At 65.7% G+C, this 20123-nt stretch overlaps 1 protein-coding gene across 1 annotated transcript in view; it reads right to left on the bottom strand.

Annotated features, from left to right (window-relative positions):
* The window catches only part of MUC6 (mucin 6, oligomeric mucus/gel-forming), a 34043-nt gene extending 19079 nt beyond the window's left edge, over window positions 1-14964 (bottom strand). Inside the window, exons 1-32 of the mRNA XM_023724403.1 lie at window positions 14944-14964; window positions 12588-12726; window positions 12356-12418; window positions 11960-12200; window positions 11713-11839; window positions 11262-11352; window positions 11069-11178; window positions 10758-10965; window positions 10449-10571; window positions 9927-10047; window positions 9616-9754; window positions 9411-9515; window positions 9187-9259; window positions 8957-9094; window positions 8450-8611; window positions 8255-8349; window positions 7973-8105; window positions 7515-7764; window positions 7371-7423; window positions 7168-7277; window positions 6386-6537; window positions 6037-6178; window positions 5851-5961; window positions 5262-5450; window positions 4838-5077; window positions 3857-4013; window positions 3477-3623; window positions 3135-3197; window positions 2508-2678; window positions 1997-2215; window positions 1283-1510; window positions 271-523 (exon numbers count right to left, since the gene is read on the bottom strand). Of these exons, the coding sequence (XP_023580171.1) occupies window positions 271-523; window positions 1283-1510; window positions 1997-2215; window positions 2508-2678; window positions 3135-3197; window positions 3477-3623; window positions 3857-4013; window positions 4838-5077; window positions 5262-5450; window positions 5851-5961; window positions 6037-6178; window positions 6386-6537; window positions 7168-7277; window positions 7371-7423; window positions 7515-7764; window positions 7973-8105; window positions 8255-8349; window positions 8450-8611; window positions 8957-9094; window positions 9187-9259; window positions 9411-9515; window positions 9616-9754; window positions 9927-10047; window positions 10449-10571; window positions 10758-10965; window positions 11069-11178; window positions 11262-11352; window positions 11713-11839; window positions 11960-12200; window positions 12356-12418; window positions 12588-12726; window positions 14944-14964 (4574 nt within the window). The remainder of the gene's footprint in view (window positions 1-270; window positions 524-1282; window positions 1511-1996; window positions 2216-2507; window positions 2679-3134; window positions 3198-3476; window positions 3624-3856; window positions 4014-4837; window positions 5078-5261; window positions 5451-5850; window positions 5962-6036; window positions 6179-6385; window positions 6538-7167; window positions 7278-7370; window positions 7424-7514; window positions 7765-7972; window positions 8106-8254; window positions 8350-8449; window positions 8612-8956; window positions 9095-9186; window positions 9260-9410; window positions 9516-9615; window positions 9755-9926; window positions 10048-10448; window positions 10572-10757; window positions 10966-11068; window positions 11179-11261; window positions 11353-11712; window positions 11840-11959; window positions 12201-12355; window positions 12419-12587; window positions 12727-14943) is intronic.
* Between the last annotated feature and the right edge of the window lie 5159 nt (window positions 14965-20123).

The raw sequence follows: 20123 nt of genomic DNA on the forward strand, positions 1-20123 counted from the left end.
TGCCCGTGGGGGGACCTGTGGTGCGCGAGGAGGAGGAGGGAGAAACTGTGGGCGGGGAGGGCGTCGTGGCAGAGATGTGAGGTCGGCTGGGGGTGATTGCCGAGGTGGTCTCAGCAACCGGGGTCGCAGTTCGTGAGGTGGTGGGCTTGGGGGTGATGGTAGTGGAAGCAGGTGATGTGGATGGGTGAGGCGCTGTTGCCGGCGGCCGGGACACCAGGGGAGTAGTGGTTTTGGCTGTGCTGATGGAGTTGGTGGGAGGACGGGTCTCACTGGTGGTCTTGGTGAGTGACAGCGTGGAGGCTGTGGGCTGTGTGGCTGTGGTAGGCAGAGAGGTTGCCGTGGGCGATGGCCTGGAGGGGGTAGAGATGATCGTTTCGGTGGTCCGGGTGGTAGCTCGCTGAGAGGTGGGAGTCACCGAGGAGGTCTCTAATGGCGGGAACCGAGTGGGAAGCGTAGTCTGCGTCGATGGTGTGGTCGTTGGTCGTCCCGTTGTTGTGCCTGTTGTCTGCGTTGGGGTCGTCGTCTCTGTGGGAGGTGGTGTCATGGTGATTCTCATCCACCCGTCCGATTTTCCCAGCATTTCCCACCTTGATGGTGTGAGTTTACCATCTGAACCTGGTTTTTTCATTTTTTTTTTTTCTGGCTCCTGAGGGAGCTTGTTTTCGGTCCAGGTTCCTGGTTCGTCAGTTCTCTCATCCTCCCCCTACCCATTTTCTGTCTGCGTCTTTCCTCTCAGTCCTGTATGGTCCTGTGCACCTTGGCCCTCTGGTTTGATGCAGCATCTGATCTCTTTGAATCTCTGTCTCCTTGAAATGCAGCTAAAGCCCCCTACGTTCTCTAACCCTCTGATCTTCTGGAAACATGTTGGCCCTTCTCTAAGAAGTCCTCTGCTGCGCCTCTGTCTCGTCTCTTGCCATCCCTTCAGCTCCTTGGAACTGCCCTGAGTCAGTGTCCTCACAGCTTCAGCTCCCTGAAGTGCTCCCCTCATCCACCTTCAGGGGTGGGGCAAGCTTGTGATGGAGCAAGCCATCCAGCAGGATACTCACCGGGGCTGGGGTGCACTGTGCTCGTGTGGGGCCTGGGTCCTGTTGCTGTGGGGTGCAGGCAGGGAGAGAATTTGTTAGCGGGCGATGGTCTGAGTTGGGGCTGTGCCTAGCATTGCCTGGAGGCCCAGTTCCTCCGTGTGCTCCCGGGACAGCTTAGCCTTCTGCCGTGGAGCCTGGCCCTCGTGTGTTGACGGGGCGGGGGCCGAGCATGGCGACTGCCCAGCACACACGCTTACCTGGCGGGGTCCTTGAGGTCTCCTCCTGTGTCTCCAGGGTCACTGTAGGTGCTGTGGTGCGCTCTGTGGTCTCAGCTGTGGTCTGTGTGGCCGCGCTGGGGCGTGATGCTGTGGACTGGCTTGTGGCATGGGTCACCGTGGGTCTAGTGGCCGTTATACCCCACGTGGATGTGGGGGTTGGTGCTGATGTGACCCGCGGGCTGACGGCCGTGGTGCTTCGAGGTGATTCTGCAGAGGAGAGCCGCCTCGAATGTCTGCACCAACACCTCCAGTGCATCCAGTGGCACCCCGTGCCCCCTCAGGGCCCTCCGGGTATCTGCCCGAGTCTCCTGTCCCAGCGCCCTCCTCCTCATGCCCCCCTGGCCTGGTGCCTTCCGGCTCCTTGTCTGTGGAGCATCGGTGGCCAGGCTGACACTCGAATCAGCCAGCTGCGTGGCCTCGGGCAGGGTAGTGACCTACACTCCTGTCCCATGGCAGCCACGTTTCCCTGCCCACCTGCCCTCGGCCAGCCAGGTGGGCTAATGCCCTGTCCCCTTGTGGGCCCCGGGCCTGGGGGTGCTGCTGTATGGCGGTGGCTCGTCAGCCCCCAGCCCAGACTGTGCACACACTCTCTAGCAACACTGTCAGGTCTCAGGGCATGGCCACCTCCTGCGGGCAGCTTCTCCTCTTGAAACAAATCCCCACAAAGGGGCGAGGACCCGGGAGGTGCCGTACCCGCTGAGGAGACAGCTGGTTTTGTCTGGGTGGTGGGGGCCGTGTCTGTCCGTGCAGAGGACGAGGCCTGCGGGCTGGTTGTCGGCGTGGCTGGCAGGCTTGGTGTCACTGGAGGAGTGGCCGTGGGGCTCGTGGAGGGTCGGGCAGAGCTGAACAGCCCGCTGGTGCTGGGGGTCCGTGTGGCGGGCGTTGTGGGCTGGGCTTCTGTGGAGGTCCGAGCTGTGGGCACCAGGGTTGCATCATTACTGGGCAGGGCTGGCTGCCGCACCCTCTGGGTGGCAGCCCCCTCCCGCTCACTGAGCCCGGCTGTGCCGTCCTTGGGTTTGGGCAGGGCCCTCGCAGGGCACCTGGGACTCACCTGCAGAGCCCTGCTTCCTGTCCTAGGGCCGTGCAGTGCGGCGGCCGGGCCGACTGCTGCCGCTTTGCCTTCTGCCACCCTCCACCCCCACCTGAAGCTCAGCACCTGCTGCTCTGCACCTGGGCAGCCCAGGCGCACTCCCCACCCCACTACCAGCCCCCCTCCCCTCCACCAGCCCGAGGAGCTGCATGGATAGCAGTGAGGGGCCCTGAAGCTTCGGCTTGTCAGGGTGTCCAGCTGAGCCGGGGAAGAGCCCCTGGGGGGAGAGAGCGCCTTTGTGGCTGCAGTCACCTGTGGTGGGCGGTGGAGTGGTGGCGGTCAGGGCTGCAAGGGAAGGAAGCTGGTCACGTGTGCTGCAGACGGGCCCACCCTGCCCCTCCAGTCCCTCTGTGGGCCTCCCACCCGGCCCCTCCCTACTTGCCCTGGCCACTCCCCCGGCCCTGGCCCTCCCCACATGGCCCGGCGCCTCCCCTGTGGCCCCCAGAGGGTGCTGCAGGCCGCACTCACGGCCACTGTGTGGCAGCTCCAAGCCTCCTCACAGAGGACCCACCCCCTGCACCCCAGACTAGGCCAGGCGAGTTCAGGGTCTGGGGCTGGAATTCAGCCACTCTGGCCCCCGCTCTGGCCCCAGTGGCTGTGTGTGGCAGTGGCTGGGTGGGGAGGAGGGAGAGGAGGCGCGACTGGGCTGTGTTCCTCTGCTGGTTGGTCAGCTCCCAGGCCTATGGAAGCCTCAGCCCCCAGGAGGCAGGGTCCCGGCACAGCAGGCATCTGGAGACTTACCACACGGCACGCACGCGCCCTCACTGGAGTCGAAGTACTCGTCCTGGGAGCAGTTGTAGCAGCCTAGGGCAGAGGACGCCGCCGCTGGGGCGCTGGGGGTGCTGGGGGCCCCTCGCCCCCTCGCCTCCTCCTGCCCCCCGCCCCCCCACTTGCCCCTGAAGACGGGCTCTATTGCTCCTTTATCTTGTGTTCAGGCATCTCCCCGTGAGGGAGTGTTAGTGCCTGGAGGGCAGGGCTGTCTGTCCGGTTTGCTGATGGTCCTCTCGCTAAGCTAGCTAGAACGGGCCGGTGCCCAAGCAGGCTCAGGGGACGCTGGCTGGACAGACGCGTGGCGCCTTGTACCTTCGATGTTGCTTTGCGGGTAGCTCTGCAGTGCGTCGGGGCAGAGACAAGGCTGGTAGTGCCACGTGCAGTCGTCCTCCTGCACGTACTCGTACTCGCTGCTCCCGTCCACCCTCGTGTGGGTGTTGTAGAAGCCGCAGTAGACAGCTGCGAAGGAAGGACACTGGAGGTTGGCCGAGGTGCCCTGGGGCCCCGGCCTGAGCCAGGGCTAGGTGGAGGCCGCTCTGGGCCTGGGGGCAGTCCCGGTGTGTCAGGGCAGGGAGCCCGCCCGTGGGTGTGAGGGGCGGGGCCCTCCAGGCAGAGCATCTCCCAGGGGCCCTGGGGTGGCAGAGGTGGCACAGCCCGGCGCCGCCCGCTCCCACTCGCCCCAAGACACTCACGGCAGAAGTCGGGGGTCCTCCAGTCCACACACACGCCCTTGTCCAGACAGGCCTTGGCATAGGCGGCCACCGCGTCGCACAGACACTCACAGTCCCCACCCGTGTCACACCCACACGCGTCGCGCACGCAGGCTTCATAGTAGGGCATGTGGTACACCTGCAGGTGGCCGTCGAGGTTAGAAAGTGGGTGTGTGCCAGCCCGGGTCCCCAGCACCCTGTGAGCCACAGAGATGTTCACCACCAGGCCATTACCGCTGTCGCCCACCAATGGTGACCGCTCTCGGAAGAGTGCTTGATGCCCGAGTCCCTGTGCTTCTGACCCCCTGCTGACGGTGGCCACAGAGACTTCTGAGCCCTCCCCACGCCCACAAAGACCCCCTGTTGGGGCCAGGGCGCAGCTAGTGACCGGGCGTCTCCAGTCTGTGACGGGGCCCTCTACACAGCACTTGCTCCTGTGGGGCCACCTCACGCCTGCCTGGCCTCCCCTGCAGCTGGACAGGACTGCCCCCGGGGGGCATGTGCTCATGTCCGGGGAAGCTCCTGGACACCCCCACTGCAGGGCGATGTGCCTCCGTGTCCACAGAGCCCTTGTCTAAAGTGGCGTTCCAGGCGCCCTCCACGTCACCCCCGTCTCTTCCTCGCAGCACATATCCTGGCCTCTCGCTTGCTCACGGGTGCCCCCCAGCAGGCTGTGAGCCCCGTGGTGGGAGTGCTGTCCACCCTGGGGTTGGGTGTTGGTGGGCACATGTGGGCCAGTGGGGGTGGGCCCACAGATGCAGGCCCATGCCAGGCACCCAGCACGTGTCGGCTCTCTGGGGCCTGCTCGGGGTGCAGTCACCTTGTGGTGGGGGGCTGGGGTGCCCCTTCCAGCTGGGGCTTTCTTCCCGTGCCTGGCCCCTCACCACTCACTCGCTCCCCCGCCTCGGGGCCCCTCCCACACCCCCCTTCCCCCTGCCAGGGCCCCCCCTTCGGCCCCCCCACCTTGCTGTGGCAGGCCGCAAAGGTCTGGCTGTTGATGATGCTGCACTTCCGCTCGGCCCAGGATTGGCGGAAGGTGTTGAGGCTGCAGGGGTCGACCACGAAGCTCACGTCCCCGCACAGGGGGTTCTCCTTCCACGAGTTCACGAACTCCAGCTCGCTGGAGGCCACGTACATGCTGCGGGTCTCAAAGTCGTCCTTCATGTTCCCGTTGTAGTTCCCGCACAAGCCGCAGAAGGCGTCCTGGAGGACGGGGCGAAGCTCAGGCCCCGCCCACTCATCCAGGCGTCGGCCAGGCCCCGCCCCCAGCCCACCAGGCCTGCTCTCAGCCCCGCCCCTGGCTCCTCTCCAGGCCCCGCCTCCACTCCGCCCCATCCGGGCCCCGCCCCATCCAGGCCCCGCCCCACCACGGCCGCGCCTAGGTTACCTGCGCGGAGGCGCGAGAGACCTTGATGAGGACCATCATGTGCTTGTTCCAGGTGAGCGTCAGGTTGTACTTGTCGGCGATGTAGATGTCCAGCACGAGGTGCAAGGAGCTGGGCTGCACCTGGAAGCTCACCTGGGGGTCGTATCCGCCGACCGTGTAGGTCTTGTCTGCCAGTACGATGGACAGTGCCTGCGGGGCAGGGCCGTCAGCGGCTGCCGGTACCCCGCCCGGCGCGCCCTGCCCGCGAGCCTGCAGCTGCCTCCACAGGACGGACCTGGGTCCCTGCCCTCAGAACTTGCCGCCGGGAGGCTCCGGCACCACCAGAAACGCCCCGGGGCTGAGGCTCAGGCCTCCCGGAGAAGCCTCCCGGCTCCGCACCGGCGCCTCCCGGAGACGGAACCCTCAGCGTGTGCCTGGCCGCTGAGCGTGCAAACACCTAGACTGGAGACCTGCCTCCGCCCCGAGGCGCCCAGGACTGTTAGGACCCCACGGTGCCGACTAGGCGGCGGGGCAGAGACCGGGAGGAGGGCAGAGGCTGGGGTCCCCAGAGGTCTGAAGGGGGAGGTGGGGAGGGTCGCCTGCCGCTCACCCCCAGGAAGAGCTTGATGGCCCGCGAGCACGTGACCCCCGTCTCCCCGCAGATGACGTTCTCAGTGACGATTTTAAAGGTGGGCTGCGAGTCGTTGGCGCCACAGCCGTCCTACCGGGAGTGGAGCGCGTTGAGGAGGAGCCCGCGGCTGCCCGCCCCCCCCCCGCCCCCCGGGGCCGGCCATACAGTGGTCAGGGTGTACTCGCAGTTGCCGTCGAACACAAAGCGCTGCCCGTCGAAGGTGATCACGTGGCCCTCCCCGTAGAGAGTGCAGGTGGAGGCGCAGCCGGCGCTCTGCTCGCACACCCACTTCCCCTGCTTGCAGATGCTGCGGAGAGGAGGCCGGCTGGGGGCGGGGCGCACATCCAGGCTGGCCCCTGACCTCCCTGGGGGCCTGCTCCAAACTGGCCCCAGTGCCAGGGTCCTGGCGGGGTCGGGTCTCCTGCCTTGAGGCCCCCACTGCCCAGACCGGCGTCGGCCCCAGAGGCCCCAGGGGCCCAGTGCTCTAGGCCGAGGAGGTGAGGGTGCCGCTTACCACGTCTGACAGTCAGTGTTGAGCTCGGCGCCCGGGGGGTAGGAGGTCCCCCCAAACTCACAGGAGCAGTTGTCGGCTGGCACGCATTGCCCGCTGGCATCCTCGTAGAGGCCCTCGGCACAGACGCAGCCAGCTTCACACTTGGTGGGGACCTGGGGGGAGGGCAGGGGTACTCTGAACGTGGCGGCCCGGCCCCACAGGCCCCTTCAGGGACCACCACCCCCAACATTCCTCCAGGACTGCCTGGTCCTCTTCCTGTGCCCACCCTCACTGCCGCTAGTGCTCTGGCATCTCGGAAGCAAAGGGGCTTTATCTTAGCAGAGCTGAACCTCCTCCCTTAGGGATCCCGGCAGGGGGTGCTCCCACCCACACACAGTCAGCCGACCCTTTCCAGGCCAGCAGGGTAGCCAGGACCCACGGAGCCCCACAGAGGACACATATGTCCCCCAGCTGCCAGCCACCATGGCTGCTCAGGATGCACCCCCTTTCACACCGAGCCCTCCCCCACAGCCTGGTCATGGAGACAGAGCAGGGACACAGACAGGCTGCCTGCATGAGCCCCATCTTTCCTGAGGATTTTGTGCAAATCTTCCAGGGCCCCATGGAGGGGCTCCTGGGCCACAGAGGCTGAGGAATTGTCCACCGGGGCTCGTCCTCCGGGGAGCATCGACTGCGGGGGTGTCCACTGGGGCACATCCGCTGGGGAGCGCTCGCTGCAGGGTGTCCTGAATCCCCTAGAGCAGGTACACTGTGGGAGTGGTGGCTCCGCCCCCCAGCCTTACACAGGCGATGCCGGTTGCCAGCATCTGACACGTGGGGGCACAGGCCGCCCCAAAATTGCTGTCTGAGGACTGGCTGCAGGACTGGAAGGTCTTTGGGGCTGTGCAGGTGGCTGTGGGAAGAGGAGGGAGCCCAGTGGTCAGACAAGTTCAGGGGAGGCTGCCAGTCCCCCACGGCCCAGGCACGGCCTCCTGCCAGTACGTACCCAGGAGCATCTGAGGCTTGCGGGAGCAGGTCAGCCGTCCGCTGATGCAGTAGCTGCAAGAGAGAGGCTGCGTGAGCCCCCCAGCCCCAGAGTGTGGGGGTACAGCAGGCTAGGGTGTGTAGGGCCCCGCCCACTGGGCCGCACCAAGTGGCGCCGTTGACAACCGTGGACTGGCCGGCCAGGATGATCTCGTGGCTGTCCAGCTGGCAGGGGCACTGGGTTCTGCGCACACACTCCTCCTTGTGGTTCAGGTAGGTGCCCTCGGGGCAGTTGCAGCCGTCAACGGGCACCGCGCTGGGGTGGCACTCGAGTGTGCGCTCTGACAGTGACATGCAGGTGCGGTCGCAGGCCTGGCTGTTGTAGCTGAATGTTCTGTTGCCCGTGCAGGGGACGCCTGTGGGGGTACGCCAGTGAGGCAGGCCCTCCAAGGAGCCCATGCCCAGGGGAGGGGCCGGGGCCGTGGGGGGGTCGGGCAGAGCTCGGCGCCCCAGGAGCCCCTCTCAAGACCCAGAGACCCTCGGGAGCCTGGGGATCCTTCCTCATGACCACGGGGCCTCCCGGATGAGCCCAGGACACTCCCTGGGACTCCGGGAGGCACTCACTGCAGTTGTCGACGCTGCTCCTCCAGTCCCAGAGCAGGACGCCCCGGGAGGCACATAGGTAGGCGTAGGCACTCAGGGCAGCACAGATGTGGGGGAAGGTCTCCTCGTAGTTGCATGCCTGGTAGACACACCTCTGCGGGAGAGACGGAGTGCTGGGCTGGCGAGGGTGGCTGGGGCGTCCTGCCCACCCCGGGACACTGGGAACCCCAGACCCCTGACCCATCCAGGAGCCCTGAGCGTGCAGAGATGGCCCTTCCAAACACCTGCAGGGGCCCTGCCCACCTTGTAGAAGGGCCTGGGGTTCACCACCGAGTGGCACTTCTCGAACACGGAGCCCTTGTTCACCAGCACCGAGCAGTGAGTCTCAGCGCACACCTCTGGGGAGACAGGCCGGCCGGTGGGTCTCCTGCCCCCCTGGCACCTCCCCTCCTGGGGACCTCCCAGAGGCGGCTGATGTGGGCGGACAGGCGCTCTCACTGTTGAGCTGGCTCATGGAACAGGGGTCCGTCTCGCGCTCGAGCGCTGTTGGGCAGTTCCCCGCCCGCCAGGAGTCCACAAAGAGCGAGGCGGTGCCCTCGGCGATGCCCATGCTGGTCGTGAAGTCGTCCGTTGTGTCCCCGTTGAAGTTGCCGCAGAGCCCTGGGCAGGCCGGCCGTGAGGGGCGGGCTGGCGGGTGTGTCGCCTGTCCCCGCCCACATGCACCCCTCACGTGCACAGAGCCACCCTGCATGTGCCCGTGTCCCCGCCCTGGTCCCCCCCCCCCAGGCACGCACCAGCGTCCTCCTCTCTCAGGTGTCTGGGGTCTGGGCGTGCCCTGGTCGAGAGGCCACGAGGGGCGGCTCCTCTGTGAGGCTAGCCCAGGTCAGCAGGGGGGACCACGAGCTCCCCAGGTGTGGAAGGTTGGCGCAGGGGAGTCCAGTGGGACCCCGTCTTCTCCCTGGCCCGGCCAAGCCAGGGAGGGGGGACGGGGGAGGGAGAGCGCACCTCGGGTCTGGCCCCTGAACTGGGGCTCCACGGTAATGTATGCCTGGAACACAGGCTGCAGCTGGATCATGAGCTCCAGGCCGAAGTCAGTGGCCATCTGGAGGTGGGTGGACGTCTGTCTGAAGATCGTGATGTTGCCTGGAGGGACAGTGGCTCAGTGACTGTCTGTCCACCCCCCCCCCGCCCCCCCCCCCCTCCCTATGCCCTGGTCTGGCGGTTGGATCTTGTACGTGCTCTTTTCGGCAGCCACTTCACCTCTCCGTTATTGGTGATCACCTCGTCTTGAGAAATCACGATTTTGTCCTGGAGAGAAGACAGACTGAGTCACGGGGGGCTAGGAGTGGGGTGGGAGCCCCGGGTCCAGCTTCTGCGTGCACGGGACGAGGTCAGGAACGGGGACGTCGCGGACCCGCGTGGGGGTGAGCGGCGCCTGCAGGATGGGGATGGCGCGTACCTGGCCGGACAGGTAGATGATGGCGGCTAGGGAGGTCTCCGAGTGTGAGTAACCTGACTTGTCGTACACGGCCATGAGGGAGCCCTCTTCAGGGAGCTGGTGGCTCTGAGGAGGGGCGGCCGCAGCTCAGGGGCGAGGCTTCCGGGTGCCTCCCCCTCACCCCCCCGACCCCTCCTCCCTCCCTCCTCCGGCTGCCTCTTCCTACCTGGAGGAGGATGTAGGTGCAGGTGCCATGGAAGCGGTAGGGCCTGGCATCGAACGTGGTGACGAAGGAGCCGCCTTCCAGAGAGCAGCGACCGGGACAGGGCTGATCCGTGCATGTCCAGAGGCCGTCAGTGCACTGGCTGGGGTGGGGCGAGGGGACCCAGACAGGGGAGGAGGGTTGAAGCCAACAGCACCCCTGTGTCCCCCTGAAACCCCTCCCCCTCCCCGCATCTCCCTGTCTCCAGTGGTCCCCCCTTATGTTGCCCCTCCTCCCCATTGCTAACCCCCTGGCTGCCCCAGTACAGCACGCACCATGTCCTGCAGGCAGATGATGTGACCTCCCCAGGGGCATAGACCGCCCCGTTGAGCATGCAGGGGCACTGGGTGACCGGCACACAGGTCTGGTTTTTGGAGAAGTCATCAAGGACCATCCCTGCAGGAGAGGGGTTTCCTGGGGCTGTGTGGTGCCAACACCCTCCCACTGACAGGGCCCCCTCGCCAGCCACCCAGTCCTCCAGGGCCGCTTGGGGCAGTCCTGATCCCTCCCTTCCCCTCCCCCACTGAGCCCCGTGACCTCACGCTGCAGCCGCCACCTGCATCCTCGGCTGCCTTGGGCACGTTTGGGGCACCCTCCCCCCACGTGCCCAGACCCAGGATATGGCTCCTTGGTGAGCACCTGCGCCCAGACTGTCTCCTGGGTTCTCTCAAACCCCACCTCCTCCTCAGCCCATGGGCACAGAGCCACATGGCAGGGCACGGGGAGGAGGGGCTGGGGTTGCCTGCCGTTCCCTCCTCCTGGCTCATCTGTGGGGTTTGGGGAGCTGAGACCCTCACCTTCGGGGCAGAAGCAGCCAAAGGTGCAGAAGCCTTGGCAGCTATGCCCTGGGTTGGAGCAGGTCCTGACGCAGGCCGAGCCACACTCTTTGTACACCTGGTTGGCCGGGCACTGCCCCACAGCTGCAGGCACACAGAGGAGGGGCATGGGGTGTGAGAGGAGCAGGGGTGTCCGCAGCCACCCAGGCCCAGGAGGGGGCCTGGCTCTGTCCCTGAGACACGGCCGCACAGCCAGGACGAGCTGTGGGGGTGCGCAGGCCGGGAGACCCGAATCTTGGGGCCCTCAGCCCCCTCTGTCCCGGGACTCACAGCAGAGGCCCGGAGCCCGCCAGTTGCTGACCGCCTGGCCGGCCATGCTGCACTGGCGGGAGAACTCCGAGAGCGTGGCACAGCTGCAGTTTCCCGGGCCCGGCTGGGCGCACATCTTCATGTCCGCCTGGCAGCTCTGCATGAACGGCTCCCGGGCCACGCTGCACTCGGGGGACACCAGGCTCAGCAGCTGGGCGCAGGTCTGGGCCTGGGCAGAGGGCCGCTCGGCGTCACCAGGGAGGCCCGTTCACCCACTCTGGGGGTGGGTCTGGAACGGGCTTCCGGGGGACCCCGCCGTCCCCTCCACGTACATGCTCTTCCTGTGGGCTGCTAGGCTGGGGGATTGCTTCGTAGGCACAGATCTCGTTGGGGTCGTCAAGTTTCTGGAGGGCAGCATACTTGTAGGGTTCCAGGAGGTTGCCTGGGGGCGTGGAATGGGGTCAGCACCGCGGGGTCCTAGGGACCAAGCCCTCCCTCCCCGCCCGCGCTGCCCGCCCCGCCTACCGTCCTTGCTCAGGAACTCGTTGGCCGCCTCGCCGTCGAAGTTTCCGCATAGCCCGCACATCTGGCCCATGTACTTCTTCTCCACCAGGACCTGTGGGCGGCCGGGCACTGCTGGGCCGTCGCTGCACCGCCCGCGGGGAGGCGGGGCGCGGCGGGGAGGGGCGTGGCTGGGGAGGGGCGCAGCGCCTGGATTCCCCTCTCACGTGGAGCCCTCCGTGGTGCCGCTCCATCACTCGTCCGACACCCCTTCTGCTTGCTGAGTCGTCCTCATTTTCCAGGTGGGGAAACTGAGCCGCCAACAATGCCCAGACGGCCCAGTTCCTGGCCAGGGGTCAGCAGGAAGGGCCTGGCCACGTTGCAGGTCAAGCCCCGCGGAACTCCTGCCGCGTGCGCACCCACTCCTGAACGGCACCCCTACCCCACCTCCGCCCAGCACCCTTGCCGTCCTCACCATGACGTAGCTGTCCGGTCCCCACAGCACCTCCAGCTCCAGCTCCAGCTGCTTGGCCACCAGCCGCACGTTCTGGCCGAAGGGCGTGATCTGGAGCCCATTGCTTGTGTAGGGCAGGCTGACCACCCTAGGAGAGAGCGCCTCAGCCTGGCTGCCCGGCCCTACCGCCCCGCCGCGCCCCGCTCAGCCGCAGCCAGCCCTGGACACCGCCCGAGGCCCCGCGCCTCCGGCGGCGTGCAGACCCTACCCCACGTCCTTGACAGAGACTGCGCCGTTCTGCACGGTGACCACGGAGGAGCCCAGCTCCACGATGATGCGGGTGGTCCTGCCGTCGGGCCCACGCCGGAGCTGGACGCTGAATGTGGGCGATGGGTCCTCGCAGATGGCAGCAAAGACGTAGTTGCACGTCCCCGAGAAGTCATACATGTGGTGGTCGAAGGTGGAGAAGTGGCCGGCCCCCCACGTGGAGCACCAACCCCTCTGCTCATCTGTGGAGAGAGTGTTGGGTCACTTAGCCCCCTCCCTGCTGGCCAGGCAACTGTGCTGGGGACCCCACGCTAGACAGAGAAGTGGTCTTCCCCCTGGGGTGATGTGGGGCCTGCCCCCACACACACCCTGCTCTGGGCTGGGGTCTGCCTCTCACCTGTCTCATAGGGGCCGAGATCACTCTTGTCGTTGGGGTCGGGGGTGTTATCAGCCCCGGAATCTGTAAGACACGGAGCTACAATTCAGCCCACAGGCTGCGGCCAGCAGGGGTGTCGCCAGGCCCAAGCACACAGCACCCGCCCCCAACCCCCACCCCAGGCTCAGGACCTGAGGCTCGTCTGTGGCTGGACCCTCCTGTGGAGACCCCAGACCAAGAACACCGGGTGAACCTGGGATCTGCAGGTGGGAGCGCGCCCAGGCTTTGGGGCCCTCCCCCACGCCTGTGGGTCCCAAACGGGCACTGTGGGCCGGATGGGGCAGCCACGACTGCCTAACCTGCCAATGAGGGCTCCTTCGGCCCCCGGAGGCCTGGGTCGACAAAGGAGGTGTCACTCAGGCCTGTGTGGGTGGGACCTGGCCAGTGCCAAGAGGTCTCCCCACCTCTGCGGGTCTGCACAGCACCTGGCTGGCTGCCCCTGCTGTGACCTGGACATGGGTTCCCTTGTGTTCAGTGTGGGTGCTTGGGCGAGTGAACAGTGGGGCTTCACGGGCCTGGTCCTTGCTCTCGTTCACTCACTCATTCATTTGTTCAGCACATCTGCACGGAGCAGCTGCTCCGTACACGGGCCGGTGCTGGGGATGTGGTGGAGAGCAAGGGAACCAAGGTGCCCGCTCCCGTGGGGCCAGTTCGAGGTGCACGTGCAAGCATGCACACACGTGGGAACACATGCACACAACTGTGCAAACATGCATGTGCAAACGTGCACACAGACACAGGCACACGAAGCACATGTGTGGATGCACACGGACAAGTGTGCATGATACACACGTGGACATGTGCACACGGGAGCACATGGACACACAGACAGACACATGCACACATGTGCGAACACGTATGCATTCACGTACACACATATGCACAGGAAGCACACGTGTGGACATACATGGACAAATGCACATGGTACTCAACACATGCGCACGTGTGGACACACCTGGACACACAGACACATGCGATGTGCGCGCACACGGACACACACACTGCAAAGCAGTGAGCAGTGAGGGGTGGGGAGGGCCTTTCTGCCGAGGTGACCCAGGGAAGCCGAAGGGTGAGGAAGCACCCACCCTGGGACACTCCAGGTGGGGTGTCCTGGTCATGCTGAGCTTGTTCCACCCCCCACCCCTCCTCCTGGGCCTGGCTCGCTCCGGGACCCTGTCCAGCTCTCCTCTGCCGCAGGCGTGCCCGTCCCATCCTGTCCCGTCTCTCCTTGGGATCTGTCCCTGCCCTGCTCTGCAAATGACTCGTGTTAGCTGAGGGAGCACCAGGGCCCCCAGCGGCTTCCGTATGCTCGGCTGCACAGGACCCTCATGCACCATCGTCCTGCTGCCCCCTTTCCCTTGCAGCCCCACTGTCAGCCCCAGGGACTGTGGTGACCGTTGCCACAAACTGCTCTTATAACATTGGTCACACTGCCTGTGGTGGCAGGAATCGCGGGTGCCCAGCTTGGCTGTCTCAGGGAAGCCTGGTGGGGTGGCCCACGGCCCCATGTCAGCCTTCCCCTGCCGCCCGGGCGAGGACGGCCTTCCAGAAGGGCCTTGCTCTCCCTTTCTTCTGGAACAGCGTGTGCTGGGGGTGCTGACGTCCCACCCCTGCTTCCCCAAGTCCTCGTCTGGTTGCCCAGCTGGCTGATCCATCCCTGCTTCATCCTGCGGCCATGGCCAGGTTGGGGTCCCTCTGCACTCCCTCACTTCTCCAAAGGAGGCCTTTCATGTGGACTGCACCCCCTGCCCCTGGGCCTCCTGTGGGATCAGGTCGAGGTCTGAGCACTGGGTGAGCAGAGTCTCATGCCTCTTCAGCCCCTCAGGCCTTTTCTCTGGCAGGAGCTCCGGGTGTTTTGGGTAGCTGAGTTGATTCAAGAAGGCTGGTGGCCTTGGCCAAGTGCAGGCACACACTTTAGCTGTGGTCCCCTTTGGCCCCTGAGATCGTTTTCTGCTCAGCTGCACTTGGATGCTCTGGCTACCCTGGCCCAGCTTACGCTGTCGTTTGCCCCAGACTGTGTGTGTGTGTGTGTGTGTGTGTGTGTGTGTGTGCGTGGCTCCTGCTGCCCTGAGCCGGGCCTGAGGCTGGCGCGTGCTCACCACTCACCTACCTCCCCCAGGGTGTCAGCAGGTGGAGCGGGCCCTGGCCTTTGCTTCTCAGGATGCACCCATGGGCTCAGAAGCATGCCTTGCAGGAGTGTGGCCCCACACCCACCCCCTTGCCTGACCAGGTTGGGGAGGGATGGGAGAGGATGGAGTGGCTTAGGGGGGCAGAGTCTTGTGCTAGTGTCTCCCCTTTCCAAGATCCCTTGTGCCTCAGTTTCCCCACCTTTCATGTGGGACGGTGGCCCTGGCCCTTTCTGTCCCCCCATTCATGCCCTCGTCCTGCCCTCTGTTGCCTCTCCCCAGCCCCCCATGCCTGCAACCTCCATGACCCACAGGCCAAGTGCCACCCTGTCCTCTGAGCTCAGACCAGTACACCCCCAGCGAGTCTTTCCCGGGTCCCCACTCAGAAAGTGGCTCCCCCCTCAACGAGCTCCTCTTTCTCACCACCTCCTCAAGTCCTGCCATCGCTCCGTCCTTCCTGTCCTCCACTCTGTCTCCACTGTCCCATCCAGTCTTGGTCTCTGGCTGTCGGAACAACAACCCCTCACCCCACCCCGCGGCAGCCAGAGGCTCCTCTGCAGTTGCTCCTGGGGAGAACAAGCATCCCCTGCCCTCAGGGGTGCTTCTGTTGCTCTAAGGATGGGGCTCGCCCCCTGCCAGGCTCAGGGCCTGCAGGGCGGGCTGTCCACCAGCCCCAGCCCGCGGGCTGGCCACGGGTGGTTACGCTCTGTTCCTTTTACATGCTTGGCGGACCCCGCCCTGCCCTTCCTGGGTTATCCTGGCTCGGCACCCCCCCACAGCCTGGCCCACTCACAACAGGAGGGCAGGCTGGCTTGTCCCCACCTCCTCTGTCCCTCCGAGCTAGCGATCAGTGTCTTTGCCACAGTGACAATGGGAGCTCAGACCCCCACAGCTCCCAAAGCCCGCCACCCAGCTGTGGGGCCTCAGCCCTCGCTGCTCCTCCCAGCCTACACCCAGCACACGGCTGGCTCCAGGACCCCCTTGCCCTGGCCCCGGGTCTGTGAACCCCCAGGGCTGAGGAGGGGAGCCAGGGAGATGGCTGGAGCACTGTCCCCAGGACCTGGCTCTGTTGAAAGACAGGCCTTGCTTCAGAGCCCTCGGTCACCCCGCCATGGAAAAGCGGTGCCTAGGTTGTGCGGGAGGAGTTTTGTTGGAGAGAAGGGGGCTGGACTCAGCAGGGAGGGCTGGGGTGAGCCCCATGGCCCCCTGGTGGCTTGGCCCCAAACGGGGCGTGCTCCCTCCAGCCATGTCAGCTCCACGGGGCTCCCAGGTCTCCTGGGTCTGAGGCCACCGACCAGGGCGGAAGGCCAAGGATGAGAGAGGGACATGCCCAGGCTGGTGGCACAGCGAGGGAGAGTTGGCCCGTGCAGAGGCCTGAGCACTCAGCAGTCCAGGTAGACCAGATGCTAAGGGCCTGGAGCTTGGTCAGCCGCAAGGGCTTCACCGAGACCCCTCGGGCCGGCTGGCCACCCAGCGCCCAGGTGGGGAGGGTATGGGGCAAGCCACCTCAGGGGGCACTAGGATCCATGTCTGGGGTAGGGGCAGTGGGCTCCGGGAACATGGCAGGGGTAGTCCAGCTGCCCCTGAGCTCAGCGTGGAGGACAGTGGTGCTGTGCTGGGCCTGAGCTGACAGGAGCCCACATGCCTCCCCTACATCCTCACGGCTGCCACGTGGGGGGTGATTGCATCTCCCCACTTTACAGACAGGGAAACTGAGGTCTGCTTTGTGGCTGGCCCCACTTGCACCTCTGCCCAGGTCATCTGGGTCCAGGCCCACCGGGCTGCCTACCCAGGGTTGGAGGGGCCAAGTCCTGAGCCCCTGTGACCCACACACCCCCTCCCCTGGCCTCCTCTTGGGACCCCCGCAGACCTCTGTGGACCCTGGGCCGAAGCTGAAAGTGCCAGGGCTGCATGCTGGCCTGCGGCCACCAGGCTGTCCCACCCCCCAGGACCCCCAGTCTCTACTGTGCTCATCTACTATTAAAGAGACTGCCAGAGGCTAGACAGCTCCTCCACCAGCTCCTGCTGAGCCTCCTTCCTCCCTGGCCATTGCGCCCGCCTCGCCGGGAGGTGGACAGAGAGAACAGGTGTTGCCGCCCAGCTGGGATGCCTGGGTCCCCAGGCCCCTGTGGTCTGGTGTGGAGTGAGAGGGGTCTTCCTGGCCTGGCCCCCACCTCCTGCCTGCCATTTGTCCACGTCCACACGGGCTGTCACCTCCGCCGTGTTGGCCTGGGAGGCTCCCACAGCCCAGGCGGGTGCCGGCCCCCCTGCGAGGGCCCCTGGTCTCAGCCCGGCCCACTCACCGGCGTGGAGCAGGGCTCCCCCGCAGGACAGCAGAAGCAGCAGCTGAAGTCGGAGCATGATGCTGCCGCTGTCAAGAGAGGTCACCGCCGGACCACCCTCCGCCACCGGGCACCGGGCAGTCTCGCTGCTGCCACCTTTGGAACTCAAGCGGCCAGCCGGGACGGGTGCCTTATATAGGATATGGCCCTGCCCCTGCCGCGCCCACCGTGACCCACACCCGCAGCCCCGTAACTGCCGCAGCTGGCTGGCACAGCGGTGGCCAGACAGGATCCTGGAAGCTTTATCAGGACATGGTGCTGCAGCCTTGCTGGAAAGTCCTGGGCGGGAGGGCCCCATTATCGCTGTCTCCCGCTGGGGGCTGGCACACCCCTGCAGAGCCCTCAAACACCTCCTGTGTTTGCACCGTGAGACCGGGTGCAATTGCCCAAGGCATCCTGGGGGGCCACCTGCCCAGGCCAGCATAGGCACCTTCAGCCACCAATGGGCACCTGGATGGGGCTGCCCGAGGGGTCCGGGGAGAGGCCTGGGACCCCTGAGCATTGTCAGGCTTCAGTACTGTGACAACTCCTGGGGGGCACTGCCCCCACGGGGGTCCCAGGGCCCCCCAAAGGCTCCAGCTCACCATGCCCCCCCTACCCCAAGTCATCTGCCTGGGAGGAAAGACCCGCCTGTGAGAAGGCCCCCTTCCGAGGGGCTGGGCAGGAGCAGGTGGGCATGGGGCAAGGCAGTCCAGAGCCCTTGGGCAGACGCCTGGCTGCAGATGCTGCAGACAGTTGCCCTGCCCGCCCGCTGTGAGGGCGGCCCTGAGGTACTGCTTTTGTCCCCACAGAGTTCCAAGCTGCCTGTCGGATGCTCACCCTGAACACAGGGCTTCAGGTCCCTGGCAGGTGGGGGGCCGTTGGGCACTGCTTGTCATGGGGGGCCCTCCGTGTGGTTGTGTGCCAGCCTTAGGTGCCTGGGTGGGTGTCAGTGGCCCCAGGTTGCACCCCCTGCCCTGGTCAGAGGAACAGGGCTGCCACCTTGCATCACTGGGGGAGAACTCGCCTCCTGTGGGCATCTGGGGGGCAGGGGGCAGGCCGCCCAGCCCAGCAGCTCCCGCCCCTCCTTGTCCATGGGTGGAACACCTGGGGCCATGAGAGGGTTAGAGCCAGGGTCAGGGCTAGGATGAAGGGGAGGGCAAGGGCAAGGGTCACGATCAGGGTCAGGGTCAGGCCTTCCCCCTCCCTGCCCTGCCTGGGGTCCCCAGTGTGGGTGGAGACCTGGGCCCCAGGAGCCCCAGCTGGGGCTGGCTGGGTGAACCTGCCCCTCACAGGTTGGGCAGAAGACGAAGAGGCCAACCTAGCTCAGGGCAGACACAGGAGGCCCCATTTGCTGACCACTGGGCGCCCGGCGGAGTGTTCTTCACCCTGGTCCACCGCCTGCAGCCATTATAGTGAGGATGGGTGATGAGGGTCAGGGCAGGGTGAGAGGTGGGTGAGGACACTGGGACTCAGGGCCAAGGACGATTGGGGGCGCCACGCATGGGCTCTGGGACACAGGGTGGCTGGTGTGGCAAAGAACCTAGCCCTGTGCCTACCCCCCACAAACCAGCCCAGGCCCAGGGCTGCCATGGCAGTGGGGTAGTGACCCCCTCCAGCCCTCATCTCGACAGACAGGTTCCTTCCCCACGTCATCCCTGCTCGACGCCTGCCTTCTACCTTCTGCGGGTTCTGACCGCATGGATGAATGGACGGACAGACAGAAAGAGACTGTAGGTGCCCAGGAACCGCAAGTGGTCTGCCCCCGCCCTGCAGGAGAGCCAATCTCGGTCTGGAGCGGAGGCCCCACACCTGGCTCGGTACTGTCCCCTTCTGCCCCTCCACCTTGCACACCCTGGGGAGACCCCCCCGGCACAGGGCAAGCAGGCGTCTTAAAAGGACGTGGCACTCTCTCACTGCTCCTCAAGAACTGAGTTTATTAGGAAATTGTTTTAAATTGAGAGAAATTAACTAAGCTGCTGTGAGGAGATTGCCCCACGAGCTGACCCTGGGGGCATCCTTGCAGGTGGGATAGGGAACGCCCTGGAATGTTCCGGTTGCATTAGATGTTCATCCTCAGTCATTGGCCCCTCGGTATAAGCGGAGAAACCGAGTTCCAGGGGGATGCAGGACCCTCGCCCAGGGCAGGCTGAGAGGCTGGGGCAGAGGAGGAACCGAGGGACATCGGTGTGGATGAGGGCATCCGGCTGCTCCGACAGGCTGGTCCAACCCTCTGTCCAGGCTCCTCCGTGGGGGATCCCCATGCCCTCGAGGGCCCCGTTCTTACACGGTTCCTTGGAGCTCGTGATGTGAAGGCAGGGTTGGGAGTATTGGCTGCTGGACTGGAGGAAAGTCCCTGTGGTGTCTGGGGGACAAGTGGACAAGCCCTCCCTGGGGCCCCAGCCCCTGCCTGCATGGGGTGGCAACATTATCAGCCTGCAGGATAAGCAGGGTGAGGAGAGGACCAGGGCACATACTCGGTGGAAAAACACACTTGACTGCCAGCCGGTGGTGGCTGCTCTGAGGGGCCAGCTTGGGCCGTCTCCTGCCAGATAAAGCCACCTTGGGGCGGGGTGCAACCTGGGCTGGGGGGCAGGGGTGGGGGTGAGGACAGGCTGCCCCATGGAGCTGTGCTCCAGGTGGGGCCAGGGGCCGAGGAGGGAGTCCATTCCCCTGGGGTTGCCACTGCTGAGCTGGGCTGGAACTGAGCCCCCAAACTCTGTATTCTCTCCCTGCCCACATTCCGTTCATCAGCCAGAACCTCTGGAATCACCCCTGCATACGGCCTGCCTGGGCCCCTGCAGCCCCCGGGGGTCTACCTGCTGCTCGAGGCAACACCCATCATAGCCACCTGCCCTGGGACAATCACCTCTCCCTCGCTCATCCAGCCGCACGGGTTGACTGCCACCCCCAATAGCGTGCTGACCACAGGACCTCGGCACGGGCTGCTCTTTGTGTCCCCAACACAGTGCCTGGATATTCATCAGGCCCCCTCCCTCCCTTCCTGCCCCCCATCTCCTCCACACATAACTTCTATAAGCCCCATGTGTTGGGGTGGTGCCCGTCTCCCTGACAGTCACACAGCCCCCACCAGCACAGGGCCTTGTTCTCCTCTGTGTCTCCAGCAGCTGGAGGTCCCAGGGCGTGTCAGGGAAGGATGACACCAGAAGGGAGCACAGACTTGGCCATGGGGACACTCCTGGGTCGTGGGCTTCCAGGCTGCGTGTTCCGGGGGGGTGGGCTGCGCCGGGGAGGGTGGCGCGTGTGGGGGCTGCGCCGGGG

Source organism: Trichechus manatus, unplaced genomic scaffold (assembly GCF_000243295.1).
Source record: "Trichechus manatus latirostris isolate Lorelei unplaced genomic scaffold, TriManLat1.0 scaffold00244, whole genome shotgun sequence".
NCBI classification, from domain to species: Eukaryota; Metazoa; Chordata; class Mammalia; order Sirenia; family Trichechidae; genus Trichechus; species Trichechus manatus.